The 20,266-nt window shown below is 38.1% G+C and overlaps 1 protein-coding gene across 2 annotated transcripts in view; it reads right to left on the reverse strand.

The window, feature by feature from the left end:
• Hdhd2 (haloacid dehalogenase like hydrolase domain containing 2) overlaps positions 1 to 18,796 on the reverse strand; it is a 32,420-nt gene extending 13,624 nt beyond the window's left edge. For both annotated transcript variants that reach the window (XM_048363137.1, XM_048363136.1), the window contains exons 1-4: positions 18,670 to 18,796; positions 10,954 to 11,064; positions 8,040 to 8,248; positions 2,917 to 3,001 (exon numbers count right to left, since the gene is read on the reverse strand). In XM_048363137.1, coding sequence (XP_048219094.1) covers positions 2,917 to 3,001; positions 8,040 to 8,248; positions 10,954 to 11,054 — 395 coding nt within the window. In that variant the 5' untranslated portion in view covers positions 11,055 to 11,064; positions 18,670 to 18,796. The remainder of the gene's footprint in view (positions 1 to 2,916; positions 3,002 to 8,039; positions 8,249 to 10,953; positions 11,065 to 18,669) is intronic.
• Positions 18,797 to 20,266: the final 1,470 nt, after the last annotated feature.

Below are 20,266 nucleotides of genomic sequence, written 5' to 3' on the forward strand. Positions count from 1 at the left end.
TTTTGGTGGTACTGGGTTTGAATTCAAGAGCTTTGTACTTGCTGGGCAAGCACTCTGACCCTTGAGCCACCTCTCTAACCCTATTGTTACATTAAAAAAAGTAAATTACCCCACATTACATATAGGATTTAAATGTTCATTTTTGTACATGTAGGCACATAGAATACAAGTAGCAATGTGCTAAACAAAACATTAACTACGATTCTCTCTAGGTGGAAGAATTTAGGTGATTCTTAGTTAATTCATTTTTGAGCATTTAAATCTTACCACGAGGCATATTATTTTGTGATTAGTTATTGTTTACTCTTGTTAATAGTAAGTTCAGGTTAGATTATTATGTGGTCTGTTTGCCTACATAATCTTTCTTCTAATACTAATCATCAAATGTAATTATAACGTGCCCATTACTTAAATGCTTAAATTCTGTGTTTCTACCTCTGGTCAAAATTACAAAAAACAACAACAACCTAAAAACTAAATAAGCTAGAAATACTGCTGTGAAAATCAAGGAACTAAATCTATAGGTATTTATATTGATGAATCATACTTTTTCTCTAGGGAAGAAAGCAAACTGAATGTAAGTGATAAAAACATGCAAAAATAATACTATATACTGCTTAGGAGACCTATGTATGTACTTCAAATACAGAGATTAAAAAAAGGGAAAACTATATTCACAATTCCATTACCTAAGGGTCCTAATAGATGATAGGTATGTATATTAGAATTCATTATATCATTTTTAAAAAATTATTTTAGTGTAATATAAAAGAAAAAAGCTACCAATGATGTTAAAGCTTGAATGTTTTAAGTAATACAACTGCAAATAATATTCATATTCATTCTTTATAACTAGTTCATGTCCTTTTATGAATTTATTAAAATCATTGTAAATTTTATTTACGCATGAAATACATATGTACATGTACTGTGAATTTTAGGGGGGGCCACTTCATTAAAAACAGTAAATAAGAACCAATGTAATATAAAGACGGTATTTTCCTTGATGCAACATGCCCCTGAAACTGGCACTCATGGAAGCTATGCAATGGTCTTCAACATCCAACGTTTATTCTCATTATCAACCTGAATAGTAATTTAATCGGAGGTTCATTTGAGATGTCTATATTTGCCATATACAATCCAGACAGCTGCAGTCACTAGATGGAAGGCATAAGTCTCTGTGGAAACATCAATATGCAAACAAGGGCAAGACCTAAAATCCTTGTTAACTCTCCATCCAGCTGTTAAATGCATTTGTGAAATTGGAGTTGACTTATAAGTGCACTGTAATGCTTTAAAATGTCAGGTTTAAAAGAATCAATGTGGTTAGGAAAGTGTACTAATTAGACAGCATCCGAGCAATTACCAAGTCAGTATTATGTCAACATAGAATTTTATTACTGTGAGTCTAGTATTCATCTAAGAGACCTCCAATTTCCTATTAAATATGTTCTTCCCAAATTACTAGCTAAAAATCAATCAATACATTCTCCTTGAATTCTGTGGCTAAAATAATGAAGAAAAGGGAATAGGGGTAAATTCAGAAGTAATTTATTTTATTTTTTTGCCAGTCCTGGGCCTTGGACTCAGGGCCTGAGCACTGTCCCTGGCTTCTTTTTGCTCAAGGCTAGCACTCTGCTACTTGAGTCACAGCGCCACTTCTGGCCATTTTCTGTATATGTGGTGCTGGGGAATCAAACCCAGGGCTTCAAGTATATGAGGCAAGCACTCTTGCCACTAGGCCATATCCCCAGCCCCTAAATTCAGAAGTAAGAATACTACTAGTTCAAATGAATACTGACTTTGGTATACTTGTAGGCCATATGGGAGCAAATAAGATACTATTCCTAAGAAACTTAAAGCAGGGTAATTGAATTAAGATGAAACCAAAGGAATTTTAGTATCATATACTCCAAAGAACACTTTTAAGTAATGTGACAGAGCAGAGGATGCCCATGCAATAACCAAGGGAAATGAATTTTAAACAAAGGTATCACAGTGAGTCACAAATGAAAGTCCATTAAGTAGTTGTGGTTTCCAATAACCAGGGATCTAAGCTAACTACGCATGCAATGAAAAGGTGGCTGTCTTCAAAGTGCTATTTCTGGCCACATAGATTTTCTGTGAAGACAGCCATCTTCAAGATAGACAACAATGTGGCCACATGTATGAACCTGATATTGTTTTTAAAGATTCCTGTAAATATTCTGATTCTAGGACATATATATCAAGAAATAAATTCTAGATAAAGTACTTTAGATTGATTCTTACTGATTCTTGTACTTGTGAGAAAAATGGTTTGTATAGCACTAAATAAAAAAAATACTAACAATTTGCTAAATACTAAAAATGTTCTCTATTTCTTCTTCATCCTCTAACCCAATTATCTAGCAAGTTGTGGGAATATCTTTACCTCTCCTGTCATTAGTCTGGTGTAAAATACTATGATGGCTCACAGGATAATTTATTTGGAAGTGTAGTCAAATGTGCAACTCTTTCTACAGTTTGGACTCTCAGTGGAGCGCGGCACACATTCATTGTTGTTAGTAGATTAGCCTGGATGCTACTTCATTTAGAGATCAACATTGTCAATGGAGAACCACAGGAGGAATAATACAAGATATTAGTGCTAGCTTTATTTCTTTTTGTCTGTCTTTTTACTGATAGATTTAACACCAGCAATTTTATTATGAATTTCTGCTCCAAAGTACTAATTCTAAGAATCAGAAAAACCCACTGATAATCCCATTTTAACATACCAATCATTTAAAAAAATGAAGTCAAGGTAGTAAACAATATTATTTGATGACAATCTTAAAGTGATTTTGAAGATTTCTTTCCTTGTGTATAATCTACATACCCAGAAAGTAAAGTAACAACTTAAGTGGCAAAAAAAGAAGTAGCTAGATTTACCGGAATGCTTGATTCAGAATTTGATAATGAAAATGTTCTGGAGCCAAGCCTATGACCACAGCATTAGGATCACTTGTCTGGATTCCTAGGAATAGAACAAATGCAATTGTTTTTTTTTTTTTAAGGCAATAAAAAGCAATGTCACATTTTATAACAAAATGGTCAAATTGAGTACACTTTTTTGTTATAGCAATAACTAAAAGTTCAAGAGATTATCTTTCTCAGTTTACTTTGGAAATGTAAGAGTAGAGGGTTAGGGGAGAGGGTCTGCTAATTTTCCATATTCTATGTACATGTTCTTACAGCTACTCTATAACTAGAAAATGAGAACTGAAAATTGTAAATTGATGATTGTCAAACAAGTAATTTCTAACTTTGAAATGCTTTACTGATTACAATCAAGGAGGAGAATCATGAGTTCCCTATGAGCTACCAGATCAATAGCAACTGATGAGGGACTGAGACTCTACAAGACAAGGGAAATTAGACTTTCTAATTGACAAAGTTGATGTTAACACACTAACGATAAACATGGAAAAACTGCAGGTTCTACAGTTTTAAGGCCTAGTATCTGATAATAGGACTTTATTTATTTATTTATTTTTTTATTAATTGGACATAAATTTTTTTACAAGGTGTTGTGCAAAGAGGGTGCAGTTACATAGTAGGGCAGTGTGTACATTTCTTATGATATCTTACAACCTGTTTTTCTATCCCTTGTCTAGGTCAGGTTGACATATATGCAATATACAATGTATCAAGAACATATACAGTATTCACAGACTTGGTCTCTACTGTCTCTCCGTCTCCCTTTGTTAACAGTCATATATCAGGGAGATCATGCCCCTTTGTTTTCTGTGTTCTAGGCTTGTCTCACTCAACATTATTTGTTCGAGTTCCGACCATTTCCCTGCAAATAACAATATTTCACCATTCCTAATCGCTATGTAGTATTCCATTGTGTATAAGTACCATATTTTTTGGATCCATTCGTCTGTGGAGGGGCATCTGGGTTGTTTCCATATTTTAGCTATTGTGAATTGTGTCGCGATAAACATGGTAGTACAAATGCCTTTTTGATATCTTGGATTTTGCTGTTTAGGATAGATGCCTAGGAGTGGTATGGCTGGGTCATAGGGTAGGTCTATATTGAGCTTTTTGAGAAACCTCCATACTGTTCTCCAAAGTGGTTGTACTAATTTGCACTCCCACCAACAATGGAGAAGGGTTCCTCTTTCCCCACAGCCCCTCCAGCATTTGTTGTTTCCTGAGTTCAGAGTATAGGCCATTCTAACTGGGGTGAGGTGGTATCTCAGGGTTGTTTTTATTTGCATTTCCTTTACTAGCAGGGATGTTGAGCATTTCCTCATATGTTTCTTTGCCATTTTTATATCTTCTCTTGAGAAGTCTCTCTTTAGCTCTTTTGCCCATTTCCTAATAGGTTTATTGGGCTTGGAGGGGCTTAGTTTTTTGAGTTCTCTGTAGATGACCGATATCAGGCCTTTGTCTGTTGCTGTGCTGGTAAATATCCTTTCCCATATCGTTGGCTGTCTTTCTATTTTGGTGGCTATGTCCTTAGCTGTGCAGAAACTTTTTAATTTGTAGTAGTCCCATTTGTCGAGTCTTTCTCCTATTTGTTGTGCCCCTGGGACTCTATTCAGGAAATTCCTTCCTGTGCCTATAAGTTCTAGTGTCTTTCCTACTCTGTCCTTCAGTAGTTTCAAGGATTCAGGTCTGATGTTGAGGTCCTTGATCCATTTTGAGTTGATCTTGGTGCATGGTGATAGGCTTGGGTCTACTTTGAGTTTTCTGCATATGGCTGCCCAGTTCTCCCAGCACCAGTAGTTGAAGAGGCTATGTTTATTCCATTGTATATCTTTAGCTCCTTTGTCGAATATCAGTTGGCTGTAAGAGTGCGGTTTTATTTCTGGGTCTTCAGTTCTAATCCATTGGTCTTCCGATCTGTTTTTATACCAATACCATGCTGTTTTTGTTATGATGGCCTTGTAGTAGATCTTGAAGTCAGGTATTGTGATACCTCCTGCATTGCTTTTTTTGCCTAGAATTGCTTTGGCTATTCTAGGTTTTTTGCTGTTCCATATGAATTTATGGATTGGTTTCTCTATTTCAGTGAAGAATGTGGCTGGGATTTTGATAGGTATTGCATTGAATTTGTATAACAATTTGGGCAATATGGCCATTTTCACTATATTGATTCTGCCTACCCATGAGCATGGGAGGTCTTTCCATCTCCTTGTGTCTTCTTTGATTTCCCTTATTAGATTTTTGTAGTTTTCATTGAATAGGTCCGTCACGTCCTTGGTTAAGTTGATCCCTAGGTACTTTATTCTTTTTTTGGCTACTGTAAATGGAATTGTTTCCATAATTTCCTTTTCTGTTTGTCTATTGCTGGTGTACAGAAAAGCTGCTGACTTTTGTGGGTTGATTTTATATCCTGCTACTTTGCCAAATTGGTTTATTAGGTGTAGGAGTTTGGGTACTGAGGTTTTTGGGTCCTTCAGATACAAGATCATGTCGTCTGCGAATAGGGATAACTTGATTTCTTCCTTGCCGGTGTGGATCCCTTTGATGTCCTCCTCTTGCCTTATTGCTATGGCTAGGGATTCCAGCACTATGTTGAACAGAAGTGGGGAGAGTGGGCATCCTTGTCTTGTTCCTGATTTTAGGGGGAATGACTTAAGTTTCTCTCCATTTAATATGATATTAGCAGTTGGTCTGTTGTATATGGCTTTTATTGTTTTGAGGAATGTTCCATCTGATAATAGGACTTTAGATAGGACAACCAAGCAAGCACATTACCCATCACAACTGTGAAGTCTGATGAAAAGTTCTGTGGATTATCTACATGACAATTCCTGTCTGTCTCTTATTGACTATGGATGCCCAAGTTTTTCAATTTTTTTTACTAGTTTCCATGAGGATTGGGTAATTGGTATATTTGTTGGAGGAAAAACTAAAACTATTGGATGCTGAAGGTTTTTAGTATTCTTTTTATTATATGTATGTGCCAATAGAACAAAAATATTCAACATTAACAAAGATATTTCCACTCCCAGAAAAAAATCCATCGTTTTGGGTCTTTTCATATATATAAAGATGTTGCAAGTATAATTCTAGACTGAATGACAAAAAATTCTCTCAGAATAAGGATTTGGTTCCAATTTACATGGAAACTACAGGAATCTTAATATCCTTCAACTAAAGTCAAAAAGAGAAAAATCCAGTTAAAATTATTTTTCATTTCTTTAACTCACATAGAAACAACACTATCTTGATTAGAGATATGTTTGTCATTTTTTGTTGCCTAGTTTCTGCATGCCATTCTCATAAAGAACTCACTATTCCTTATAGCATGCTCAGGGCACAGCTCAGCCTCACAGAACAAAGGTATGTTTTCTAGGCTTCCTTGCAGCTAAGGGTACTGGCATAAGATTGAGGCTCTGTCAATCAGACACTTTTATTCAGGGATCTGAACTGGGGACAATAATACAAAATAAAAAAGTAGGGAGAACCAGTCCTGAGTAAGTGACTACCAATTATGCCAGATTCCCAGAGCAATGCCTATGGCATCAATAGACCCAGCTAGAGGTCAGTAATGAGCAGAGAGAGGAACTGCATAAGATCAGTTCTGTGGGTGACCGTACACATTGTTCCTGGCTGCACAGTCCTGAAGACGAACTTTCCAGCTTTCCACTCACCCAAATAAATCTTTTAAGAGAAATTTCCAAAGCTGTATAAAAGTAGAAAGACTAGTTTTATGAGCCCCAATACACCTAACATCAAGCTTTCACACCATCAATATTTTGCAAATGTGTTAAGACTATGTATACTTCATAGTTCCAATTAATCTATTTTAAGAGGATTACTCTTATCAAGAGACAGAATTCTTTATTATTACTTGCTTTCCAGTTTCAAATCACTCCATTTTGTGGATACATCAGAGTTTATTCAGACAGTCTATTCAGTGAACATTTGGGTTGTTTCTAATCTTTTTGTCATTACAAATAAAGCTGTAATGAATAGCCTTGTTCATATGGCATTGTGTAGCTTTGTAACTCCATCTCAGAAATATTCCTACAGATGATACTTCATATGTAATTTTGCTAGCTACTACCAAATTCTTTATTATAAAAACGGTGTTATGTTATAGTTCCATCAGCACTTAGATCCTTCTAATACATGTATTTTTTTATTTAACTCAGCCAAATTATGACTGATACACTGTTATATTTCCTATTAGCATAAGCTTAGGAGTCCTGTCAAACCAGTAAAGTTAACACATGACTTTATATATATTTGTATTCATTTTTGTATATTGTGTCATTGCACTTGGAGTATCATTTACCAAAAAAAGGAACTATGGCAAACCTCCATAAAATTATGACACTATCCTATAGTTATTTTTTTCAAAGAAAACACAATTTTATTTTCTCTTTATTCTTATTTTGTCTTCACTGCAAAATATTTTTACATTCCTTGTAAATATTCACACTATCCAGATAACATCTATATTTAAGGTGGCCTAGTTTTATTTCATTTAATCAAGTTAAAGCATAGCTTCTAGATTGAGTGTTGTAATTCTCCACTGAGTTTTATTCAAACTCGTGGCTCATGGCAGAATATGAAACTGATTTGGAGGGCTCTACAGCATCAAAAATCAAACAAGCAGGCAAACCAAATAGAAAACAGAACATACATATATCATATAGTAGGGGTAAATATTGTTGAAACTGTGTAAACACACATACACATATGTATTGGGTTACTATGTTATGTGTTTCCCTTACTGTGTATGGTAGTCAAAACAGGTTTAAGAAATACCAATTCAGATTCACACTATCAGTACTGTAGACCATTTCAATAATAACAAAGGAAAATCAGAATAAAAATTTTAGTTTCCTTTTTTTGTTTTGTTTTTGCTTTTTTGAGATAGGGTCTCACTATGTAGCTAAAGCTGGCCTGTGTAGTTCAGACCGGCCTTAAACTTGTAATCCTTCTGTCTCAACCTCCCACTTGGACACACCACCAAACTGAGTGGAATACACACCTCTCATATGAAGATGTGAAGAGCTTATTTTTGAAACTTTCCAATATTCTCCTACCTTTAAAATCAGGTAAGGCCCGATCATCAACCAGCAGCATAGGTCTAACTTGTTTCTGCTCCACTAAACTTCTTGCTGCAGTCAGAGAAGTGAATATTTCATCCTCAGAGATATCAAACTCCAATTTCTTCAACCTTTCCAATAAATCTTGCTTGCTCTCTTTGGTAGTATTGGTCACAAACCTAACCATTACAGAAGAACCACGCAATCTGGAAAAGTAAAATTCAGAAATCACTGGCAGCTTTAAAAATCCTAGCCCATGAAACCTCCGAATTTGGCAAAACTGTGCCAAATGTTAGAAGTTAAATATATATACATATATATATGTATATGATGACTATGTATGTGTGTATGTATGTGTGTGCATGTATGTGTGTATTTTTGAAAGAGAGTTTCATTATGAAAGTTATGATACTTGGGATCTTCTTGTCTCAGTCTCCTGAGTGCTGGGAGTACAGGCATATACAACCACATGAGATAAAATGTTAACATTTTCTGATACAACACTCACTTCTTAAAATGAGAAAACAGAAATGCAGTTAAGTGATCTGCCAGTTTAACCTTATGCATCTTTTTTTAAATATATGTATTTTTTATTATCAAACTGAATTACAGAGAGGTTACAGTTTCATACATTAGGCATTGGATACATTTCTTGTACTGTTTGTTACCTCGTCCCTACCTTATGCATCTTTGTTAGCAGTGAGCTTAAGATGAAATTTTCTGTCCTGGGACAGTATCTAATCACTCTACTAAGAGAATAAAAGATGTCCATGACTTTTATTAGAGAACGTAGTAATGAGTTATTACATTCATAAACACAAAGTAATTGGATAGCTCCAAGAAACATTCCATTTTTACAGTTCAAAATGGGTTTTCCAGTCAGGTACACTGGCACACAACTATAATCTCACTACTCAAAAGGCTAAAGCAGATGGATCATGAAATCAAGGCCAATTTGGGTTATATAAAGGGACCATGTTTAAAAAATTAAAAGGAAAGGAAGACGAGGTGGTTCCCCTTGAACTACGTATGTGATTGGTTTGACAGTAGGAACTGCTTTTGAAATCTAAATTGGCACCATAGCTCAGAAAGAATAGTAAATTTTTGTTGGACTACAGTGCTCTAATCCGAAATAGAAAAATAATATTATTTTTCAACATAAAATAGTCTGCCTTTTATTTTATGCATGCCCCAAAAAGCTATTAGGCACAAAAACACAAACCATAATTTTTAAAAAGCAAGCAAACATAACAAAAAGAAATTGTTTTTAAGTATTCACCCAAAGAACATTAAATAAATTTATATGATTAAATAACTCACTGTAATTGTGATTACTTCTATAACATCTGTGTGGTAGCTTCTCCACAAAACACATTTGCAGAGAATTTGGCTATTTGTCTTGCAAAAGAAATTGATTGCTTCAACAGAGTATTATCCTAAAAATGAATAAGTATGAAGTAACCACATTATTTTAAATGAGTTTTGTTTAAAAAACAAAACAAAACAACTTTTCATTTTACTAGTCCCTCAACTTCCTGTAGACTATTTGTTTCTATAGAAACCAAACTGGCAGTATCAATACAGTGATTTCTCTGGGAAGAAAACCTGCCTAGGCCTGTAAGGCCCCTACCCCTTAAAAGGCAAGCGCATAGCTTACAATTTCATATAAATGTCACTGCTGAACAGAAATAAAGATTCTTTCAATCCAAAGCAGAAAGCTCATTTTTAAAACTGTAAGGGTTCTATCCATAGAAGCAGTTGACATTCATCCTTACTCTTAGAAAGCCTAAGATAGGCAGACTATGTCAAGGTGTAAAATTTAAGTCCTGTACCTCATTTTCTTTTGCCTTTAAGCAACACACTACCATTTCTTCACACACAAAATGAACATCAGGACTTCTAAGGCAGCTGGCACTTTTCAACTGATGCTTACTAGACATACACATTGCTTCTGTTTCTTGGTTTTCCAGGGGGAAAGTAAGTATCCTGAGAGGAGGTAGAATCTGTGTTAATTTTTCCCCCTTATAACTGCCACTGTGCTACTTGACACAGTGACGTGTTTTCTCATTTAATAACACAGGGAACATTTTAAGGTCTGAAAATAACAAGCACCAGATGTTAAGAATTTCTGATTTTTAAAATCTCACTAACTTTTGTTGGGATGATGTTTAATAATAATGTGTTGATTATTGTTTTTCAGGACACTTATATACAGTTCCCTTTAACACACTTTTCCTGTGCATCCTCCCTTTGTATCTAGATCTGTGTTTGTGTTTAGTATTATAATTGGTACACTAGAAATATATGATAGTACCCAATCTTTGGAAACCTTGAATCCTTAGTTGATAGAAATAATTCTACAGTTTCAAGTTCTTTAGTCAAATATTTGTTTGTTAGTTTGGTGTTTTCAGGCAGGGTCTTGCTAAATAGCCCAGGCTAGCCTAAAACTCACAATTCCCACTGCCACTGCTCAGTCAAACTTTATTTTTAGCAGATGCACATTCAAAGTTAGATCTTAGGTAACACAGGAAGAGACCAAGCTATGCCTGTCCGTATGTGTTTCATTTGGATTCCAAAATTCATTTGAGATTTCCCAATGTTATTTACTCCTAATTTTAGTTAGAATTTTCATTCCAAAATTACAGTACTAACTTTAAAAAACTGCATGCATGCGCACTTGCACACTTGCACACACATACCATGCCTGCACACACACATAGAACAAAATGCCAAGCCTGATAAAGGCTTGGAGAACAATGTTTGGAGGATATACAGGAACCAGAGCGCTCCCTGTATATACCGGTGAGCTGGTGAAATGCCATCTTAAGGCCATCCATTTAGCTAATGATCTGCCTTGGCAAAATGGCACTTAACAAACACATTTGTCAGCTGAACCTAGAGGATAGCTTGCCTTTTAAGAGCTTCCTGTGCGCCTGGCACAGCTGCATCTTCAATGTGAAGTGTGCCATTGAGATCCACCAAAACAGCTTTTAATGCACGGCGTGCTGCCATCCTTCATTCCCTAGGAGAGAGCAAATGAAATTAAAAAATACAGTTTAGGAAACAATGGACAATTAAAACTGGTAAATCTTCAAAAATATCATTCAAATCCAGAAAAGATATTGCTTAAGTGTTAAACTGCTTCTCTCAAGGAAAAAAAAAGTTTTTAGTTTACTTTATTTTAAGTATAGAAAGGGAAGTGCTAAAAGAAATGTTACTATTTACTTTAAGGTTTCTTAAACAATCTTGGTGAATAATTCATTTATTTTAAAATATGAGAATAATGGGCATCATAGCCTGAATGGGTGGATTGTTGATATTAACAAGTCTTCTTCATCTTTGGTTACATACAACAAAACATTCTAATCATCCAGCCCCACTACCATGTTCTCGATGGCAGAGGGATGAGGAGCTCCCAGTCTCTCACATCACCAAAGACATTTCAAGTCGGGGCATGTTCTCCTTAATTTGTACTGTGCATCTTTCCTTTTCTACATTTTTTTCTTCAAGGATTTCTACTGTGAGTGATAACATATATGTTGTTTAAGATAAATATGGTTTAAATATAATCAGTAAGGGCGTAGGTGAGAAGGATGGGGCTTGATTTACAGATTTTTTTTAAAGCTTAATCTAGTAATTCAATGATTTCCTTCTTGTTTGGTTATTTTTCTAAGAAAATGAAAGACATACCAAAAAAATTACCATGGACAATATAACCACCCCCTTTATCCATCATTCAGCTTCAGAAATGATAGCTATATTTGAAGCCCTAGGTGCATCTTCTCTTATCCAGTTCTCTTTCTTTACCTTTACATGATAGCTGCCCTCTGAGTTTTATATATTCCAAACCTTTTATCAGTGGTATTCTGTAAACATTAGCAACTTGCTTCATCACTCAACACTATCTGTGTCTCCATGTTAACACAGGTTATTCATTTTCACTCTATAAATGCTCCATAATTTTTCATAGTCATGAACATCCAAGTCATTTTAAATATTTTTGTTATACCACAGTGCTTCTATATAATAAAAACCCTGTACATCTCCCCACAGACACATATGTGAGCATTTCTTAAGGGTTTTACTGGGTCTGAAGGTATATGCTTGTCCCTACCATACATGATATTGTTAAGTTGCTTTGTGCATTTTGTATGTGTTCAGCCTTAGTGTAACAGCAAAGAAGAAAGAGCAATGTCCTTTATAAGTAGAGGCACAGTGTTAAAGCTCAGCTAGAAAACTCAAGAAGATGAAGGCAATTACCATGAATTGTGGGGGACAGCTACCAGGTGGTTAATGGCATCTACTTTGGGACAAATGGCAGGTGAGACGGTTCCTTCCTGAGATGCAACTGAGAGCTCAGAATTGGTAGTCAGCAGGGTTAGGGGTTGGTTTTGACTCTGCTTCTTATTTGTGGTTAGATAATGGCAAGTTTATTTTTTTTTGGTCCTAAGTTTCTCTTCAGTACACAGTGCAAGATGGGATGCGAGATGGTGCCTTGAACTCTACCTATTACCTACAATCAGGAGTTACAAACTAAAAGAATCAATGTATGGCATCATCTCCCCAAAACGTTGATTTTTCTCCTCCTTACCTGGGCTTGCTAAATCCACTGAGTCCACCTCCCAGAGCTGCCTGAAAAACTCTAGATTGTCCAATGTTATCCTTTGAAATACTGTCCTCCCTTGGATTTAGTTTTGCGAAGAAGTGAGAGAAGGCAAAGACAGCACCTACATATCTTTGCCACTTCTGACTTTTTATTTTGTTTTGTTTTTGTTTTTGTTGCCAGTCCTGGGGCGTGGACTCAGGGCCTGAACACTGTCCCTGGCTTCTTTTTGCTCAAGACTAGTACTCTACCTCTTGAGCCACAGCACCACTTCTGGCTTTTTTCTATATATGTGGAGCTGAGAAATCGAACCCAGGGCTTCATGTATATGAGGCAAGCACTTTACCACTAGGCCACATTCCCAGTCCCCACTTCTGACTTTTAACCCCTTTGCTCCTCCTATTTCTGCTAAGCATCTTCCCTAGATCTTGTTCCCACTCCAAATCAGGCAAATCCACACATAAAATATACATATACAAATAAAGAAAAGCAAAGTGAGCCTCTGAATGGAAGCAAGCTTCTAGCAAGCTCTGGTCACTGATTAGTATTATACAATACAAACACATACAAAAAAATTCCAAGTAGGTTAAATAACCCCATAGTTAAAACTGTACAATTTTTTTTTAGACAAAGGACTACTTTTAAGACTAGAGGATGAAATGCTGTTTTAGAAATGCTTTCTAAAACACAATGTAAAAGGCAGAAATCATAAAAAGGCAGATAAATTCAACTATATCTCAAAAGTACAACAAAGAGAATGAAAATATATAAAATAACTTGTTTAACACATGAGAAAGGATAGGGATATAGGAAACAGAAACAAGAAATATTAAGAAAAAGACAATGCTAGGTGCAGCAGCTAATATCTGCAATCCCAGTTACTGGAGAGTGTGGACTGGGAGAATATTAACTGCACAACAGTCCCAGGGAAACGTTAGTGAGTCCAACGTCAACCAGACGCTGGTGTGATCCCAGCTACATGCACAGGATGCTGAAGGTAAGATGATGCAAGACTGAGGCTGGCGCAGAAGGGGAGGTGATAGGGTGTGAGAGACAACTATGATGCAAGATCCTCTTGAAAAGAATTGAAGCATAAAAGGGCTGATATGAATCAACTGGTAAAATGCCTACCTAGCGAACGCAAGACCCTGCATTCAAGCTAGAACTTCTGAAAAGAAAAATACAAAGGAACTATCCAATATAAAAATGGCATGAAACCTCAACTCATCCTTTACAATAAGAACCAATCTGAATAACAGATAAATGAAGATGCTCAAAACACACTGGGGAAAAATATTTTTTAAAAACCAACAACAACAACAAAAAAAAACGATCACTGCACCAAACCAATAGTTTGGCAAAATTTAAAAGTCTGAAAATACCAAAGGTGGCCAATAGGCATTCTTGTATACTGTTAGTGAGAAAACAACCAGTACAAGCATTTCAGAAGTTAGTTTGGCAACACTGTACTCTGATAATTCCATTCTTGGGCATTGTTCCTTGAGATTCTTTCATACTATACCAAGAGACAAGAACACAAATGTTCACAGCAGCCTAGTTTACAACAGCCAGAAACCTAAAACAATACAGATGCTTATTAACAAAGGATGAGTAAACAAACTATAGTAAATCCATGCACAAAATACAAAAGGTATTGGAAACTAATGAAGTATATTTAAACATGTCACTGTAAGACAACTCTCAGACATGTACTGCAGGGATAAAAGTACAGGAAAAAGCCCATACATTACAATATGGTTCATATATCTGTACATGGCTCATAATAGTATTCAAATTTAGGAATGGGTACATAGGTATTAAAACTGTGACGAGAAGTACAAGAATGATTATCAAAGAGTAAGGATACTAATTCCGTACAGAGAAAAATAACAGGTACAGATGAGAAAAATTAAAGGGACCTTCTGAGGTCTGGCAATGTTTTACTTCTTGACCTAAATGGTATTATGTGGGTATTCTTTATTATAATTATTAGAAACTTACATGCATGTTACATACCGTTGTGTAAATGATAGTAAACATCATCCTGCTATAGTTAGTCATGTTTCATTTAATATAGTTAAGCAACTAAATTAGTCCTATTATATTCTCAGCAAGTAAAAACCCAACCCCCAAAGCTTTGTGAGTTTTAAGAAGGAACCTGGAAAAAAAATAACAGAGGAGTGCAGAGACAAAACAAAACACTCTAATCAAGATTCAACTGCATATTCTCTCTCTCTCTCTTTGATGGCTAGTCCCTGTGCTTGGACTCAGGGCCTGAGCACTGTTCCTGGCTTCCTTTTGCTCAAGGCTAGCACTCTACCACTTGAGCCACAGTGCCACTTCCGACTTTTAATGTTTATGTGGTGCTGAGGAATCGAACCCAGAGCTTCATGCATGCAAGGCAAGCATGCTACTGCTAATATGAGGCCTTTTGTCTGTTGTATGGCCGGTAAAGATCTTCTCCCAATCCGTGGGCTTTGTTTATCTTGCAAGGTATGTCCTTTGCCATGCAAAAGCTCTGCAGTTTGATGCAATCCCATTTGTCCAACCTTTCTCTGATTTGCTGTTTCTGGGCCTTTATTAAGAAATATTCCACCTGTGCCAGAGTCCCAAGTGTTTCTCCTATCCCTTCCTGCAATGCTTTCAGGGCATCTGATTTTACCTCAAGGTCTTTGATCCATTTGGCATTGATGCTGGTGCAGGTTGATATATAAGGATCTAGCTTTAGTTTGTTAACAGGTGTTTAACCATTTTGCCAGCACAATTTGTTGAAGAGGTTCTTTCTTCCATCCTATTTTTTTAGCTCCTTTATCAAAGATTGAGTGTGCAGGTTCATTCCTGGGTCTTCAGTTCTATTCCACTGTTCCTCAGGCCTGTTCTTGTGCCAATACGAAGTTGTTTTTATTACTATAGCTTGTTCTTCCTGCTTAGTATTGTTTTTGCTATTTGGAGTCTTCTATTGTTCCATATGAATTTTTGGGTTGCTTCCTCTATTTCATTAAAGAATAGTGTTGGGATATTGATGGGCACAGCATTGAATTTGTAGATAGCATTTGGCAGTATTGCCATTTTCACAATGTTAAATATACTTAGAACTCAAAAAATGTAATTCCCCCAAAACAAATCCTCAAAGAACCAACTGCCCCCTTAATAAATGGGCTAAAGATCTAAAAAGACTTCTCTGAAGAGGAAATGAGAATGGCCAATAGACACAGGTGCTCGACATCATTGGCGATAAAAGAAATGCAAATCAAAACATTGAGATTTCCACTTTACCCTGATAAGAATGTCCATGATCAAGAAAACTAATAATAACAGATGTTGGAGGGGATGTGGCCAAAAGGGAACCCTACTATACTGTTGGTGGGAGTGTAAACTTGTTCAACCACTATGGAAAAGAAAGGCTAAATATAGAACTCCCCTATGACCCAGCAGCCCAGCTTTTGGGCACTTACCCAAAAGATTACAAGCAGGACCACCAGCACAACTCTGTTCATTGCAGCACAATTTGCCATAGCTACAATATGGAACCAACCCATATGCCCCTCAGTAGATGAATGGATCAAGAAAATGTGGTACGTAGAACACAATGGAATTCTATGCCTCTATCAGAATGAATGGCATTGCCCCATTTGTAAGGAAATAGAAATGCTTGGAAAAAATAATTCTAAGTGAAGTGAGCCAGACACAAAGAAACTCTATGGTTTCCCACATTGGTAATAATTAGTCCACATCTAGGATAATCCTAGCATAAGATCACAATAGCTCAATAGCTATGTGCATATGAACACATAAGATGATGCTAAGTGAAATGAACTCCTAGTTATAGAAACAAGTGGTTTATTATTGTTGTTATGTTCAATGTACCATGTGAAGTACTCCTGATGTCACTGTAACTGATTTTGGTACCCTAGTTATTGTATATATATATTTATTGGAAGTAGGGGAGAGAAGGGGGAACATCAAAATGGAGAGACGTAAAAGGCAAACCAATCCAACAGCAATACTTACAAAACTATATGCTGCAAACCAACTGTACAACTGGGGGGAGGGGAACTAAGGAAGGGGAAAGGTGGGAGAAAAATGAGGGAGGAGGTAACAAGTTTGGTAAGAAATGTACTCACTGCCTTGCATATGAAACTGTAACCCCTCCGTACATCACTTTGACAATAAATAAAACAATTGTAAAAAAAAAAAAAGATTCAACTGCAAAATCCTCCTTTTCATAACAGTCCTCACTTCACTCTTTCTGGAATCTTCCTGGTGACCTTGAAATTTCAAGGAGGGGGAACAGCTTGTGTGTCAAAAAACTAAACTGTCTAGGGTGTCTGTATGGATGGGAAACACTGCATTACAAAATAAAAAGATGAGCAAAATGAAGACTAAGTATTTTCACATAGGGGAGCAAAACTGTTTCTATACTGTTGGGGCTGACCTGAGAACCTGAGTAACTAAATATAAGTTTTAGTGTTAAAATTTTAACAGCTTCTAAACCTATGCTAGAGGGCTGCACCCCCACCCGTGAGACTAGTTTCTTGTAGTTTGACATTTAAAAATATAGGGAGCACTTGTTCTCTGTACCTGGGTAGCAACCATGGTAATGGACAGTAAAAAATGATCATAGTCATAGACTATAGAAATAACCATAATAGTAGTAGAAATGCCATGGTTACTGTCAGATTGGTTTACTTATGACTGAGTACTAGATGGTTTTAGCCCGCTCAAGCTTGCTTAGTAGTAATGGGAAAACATGGTTGCAATTGTTCAAATAAAGTTGGTACTAGGTCAGCCTGACTGCAATATTCTGCTTCTGTAAACGGCTTGCTTAACCCATTTGTGACTTGCTCTACCCCACTGCACTAACCCCCTGCATCTGTGCTACTTGACCACCTGTTGTCAATTCCTGATATGGAGGCCAGTTCCCAATATCAAAGCCAAACTAGATAACTGAAAGGGTAGATAGCCAATAGGAATAGGACAAGACTTGCTTGCTAAATGCCATCCAATCAAGTATCTGCCAAGTTGGAAATACCCTGTCCCTGTTGTAGTCACAATAAAAACCCTGCCTATCTGAGGGTCGGGACTCTCAATCCAGATATGCTGTGTTGGTAACAGATGGGAGTCCAGGCTCGAGCTTGCAATAAAGACAATCGTGTGTTTGCATCGGTATCAGCTCCTTGGTGGTCTTTGGGGACCGGAAATCTAGGCATAATACTACAAAACCCAACTTTGATGAGACAAAATTCACTAAAACAATGTTAATGTTGAGGGTAATTAAGAGGACAAAATAGAAACAAGACCGGAAAAAAGAATTGTTAATATTTAAAAAAAAAATACGTCCAGGGGCTGGGAAAGTGGCCTAGTGATAAAGTGCTCCCCTCCTATACATGAAGCCCTGGGTTCGATTCCTCAGCACCACATATACAGAAAAAGCTGAAAGTGGTGCTGTGGCTCAAGTAGTAGAGTGCTAGCCTTGAGCACAAAGAAGCCAGGGACAGTGCCCAGGCCCTGAGTTCAAGCCCCAGGACTGGCAAAAAAACAAACAAAAAAAAATCCAACTAATGCAGTAATAGTTTTCATCCTTATTGAAGGATCCACTTAAGCTTCCAAAACACTTAAAATAGGGTCAGACAAAACCCAGGGTGACCGGGGGAGTGGGGACGGAGCGCTGGCGTCCAAGGGCAGCTCAGGGCCAGGTTTCCAGGAGGGACCACCACGCAGTCACCACCCACCCTGGGAGACCTCGGACCCGAACAGCGGAAGCTCGCCGCTTTACAGCACACGCGACCTAAGCCAGAAGCGGCCCCGCTGCGCATGCGCGACAGGGGCCACGGCCCGGGCGGCGTCCTCTCAGAGCCCGGGCGCGGGTCGGAGCCAACTCTGAAGGAGGGCGGTGGCCTAGGGTGGCCGTGATCCTCCCGGGCTTTCCTACCAGAAATGCAGCTACAGGAAGGCAAGCGGCTAGCACCCCACGCCCCCCCACCGCCGCCACATATCTATGTACTCTGCTGAGTGGCTCCTCACCCCTGTTCCCCTCACGCTGTCCTCAAAAAAGGCCAGTCTCGCGCGCAGTCCGCAGAGTCCTGCCGCGGGCCTCGAGCAGCGCGGCCAGTAGCTCCGCTAAGGACGCCCACTGGCTGAGCCCTGGCGCGCCGGAAGTCCCGCCCCCCGTCAGAGTGCTTCCGCTCAGGTTGGGTCTTGGGTTGGTTGTTTGGGGGTACGCGTTGGCAGCCTGCGTCCCGCCGAGGTCCGAATGCGCCCAGACGACACACCCCTGCCTTTGCCTGGTGGGTGCTGCGGGTAAGGTGTGGGCCAAGGGTTCCGGAATGACCTGGTTGGCCAGCCTCCACGCCTCTGGCGCCTTCCTCAGGGGATACTCTGCGAAGCCATTCCTACTTGAACAGCTTCTGGATGTCCCCTTCACCACCGCCTAGGGCGGCGACGTCCCAGGCTCCCGGGAGCACCAGCGTTCCCCAACCCTGGCCTCTCTCCCTCCAAGCAATTCCAAGCTCACCCCACCAGCTACTAGGGAGGCAAGCTCTCCAGACCCGGTCATGAGTGCACACACGTGTTCATTCTCCAAAGCACGGATCGCCCTGCCCCGTTCTTACTGTACGTAAAGTGGGGTTTCTAATCCTTCATCCATGTTTCTGGCAATTTAAGAGGTTTCGTGGGAGCGCCTTGAGAAGCATTAAGAGTGTTTGTTCAACTGAAAATAATGTCTCTTTATTGCAGTATTGTAGTCCTACATTAAAATTCCTTCAGAAGTCTGCTGCTCATGTTTGAAAACCACTGTATTAGACAAGTGTGTGTATTAAATAATACCTAGAGTAGGCCATGGTCTTTCATGCCAATCAAGAGATACAGGTGTCTAGAATACATAAGGACCGCATTAATGATATCTAGAGTTTAGAATGACCACAAATGGTTAATCCTGAGAATGAATAAGGAGAAGATGTGGCAGGCAATCAGGCACTTAAGTTATTGTCTACTAAAGTGAAATACTATAGTTTCTGAATCATAACTGCTTTAGGGAGATCAGGGCCAATGCATTAAAGCTTAAAGATTTCCTGTCAGATGTTGGGGGGAATAGAGCTGACTCCATCTTAATTAGGGAAACATGGCAGCAAACGTTGGGGGGAGTAGAGCTGACTCCATCTTGATTAGGAAAACATGGAAGCAATTGTTAAAATGAAGTAAAATATTAGGTCAAACTGACCACAAAATTCTGCTTCTGTAAATGGCTTGTTGCGGGTTCTACCTCCTGCGTCAACACCCCTACATCTGTGCTAAGCTTTTACCTTTATAAACCCCAGCTCGAGGACTGTTAGAGGTCGCAGTTTCAGCTCCTGAGTCTGTGCTGTGTCCCTGGCCAGTCAGCCCGCTTTTTGCTTCCCCAATAAATCCATCTTTTTGCTTGAGACTGTCTCTGAGTGGTAGACAGACTATTGGGAAGACTTGGAATCTCCTCCCTTGAATGCCATCATAACATCAGACACATTAAAACTAGAATTGTGGGAGTGGCTTCCAGACATGAAGAATTCTAGTGTTCAGTGTCTCACTTTCCTTAGAAATGCTTCCAAGGGAACACTGACTTTTTCTTGCTGTGACTTCTCATAGA

This window comes from Perognathus longimembris, chromosome 15, assembly GCF_023159225.1.
Source record: "Perognathus longimembris pacificus isolate PPM17 chromosome 15, ASM2315922v1, whole genome shotgun sequence".
In the NCBI taxonomy this organism is placed as follows: domain Eukaryota; kingdom Metazoa; phylum Chordata; class Mammalia; order Rodentia; family Heteromyidae; genus Perognathus; species Perognathus longimembris.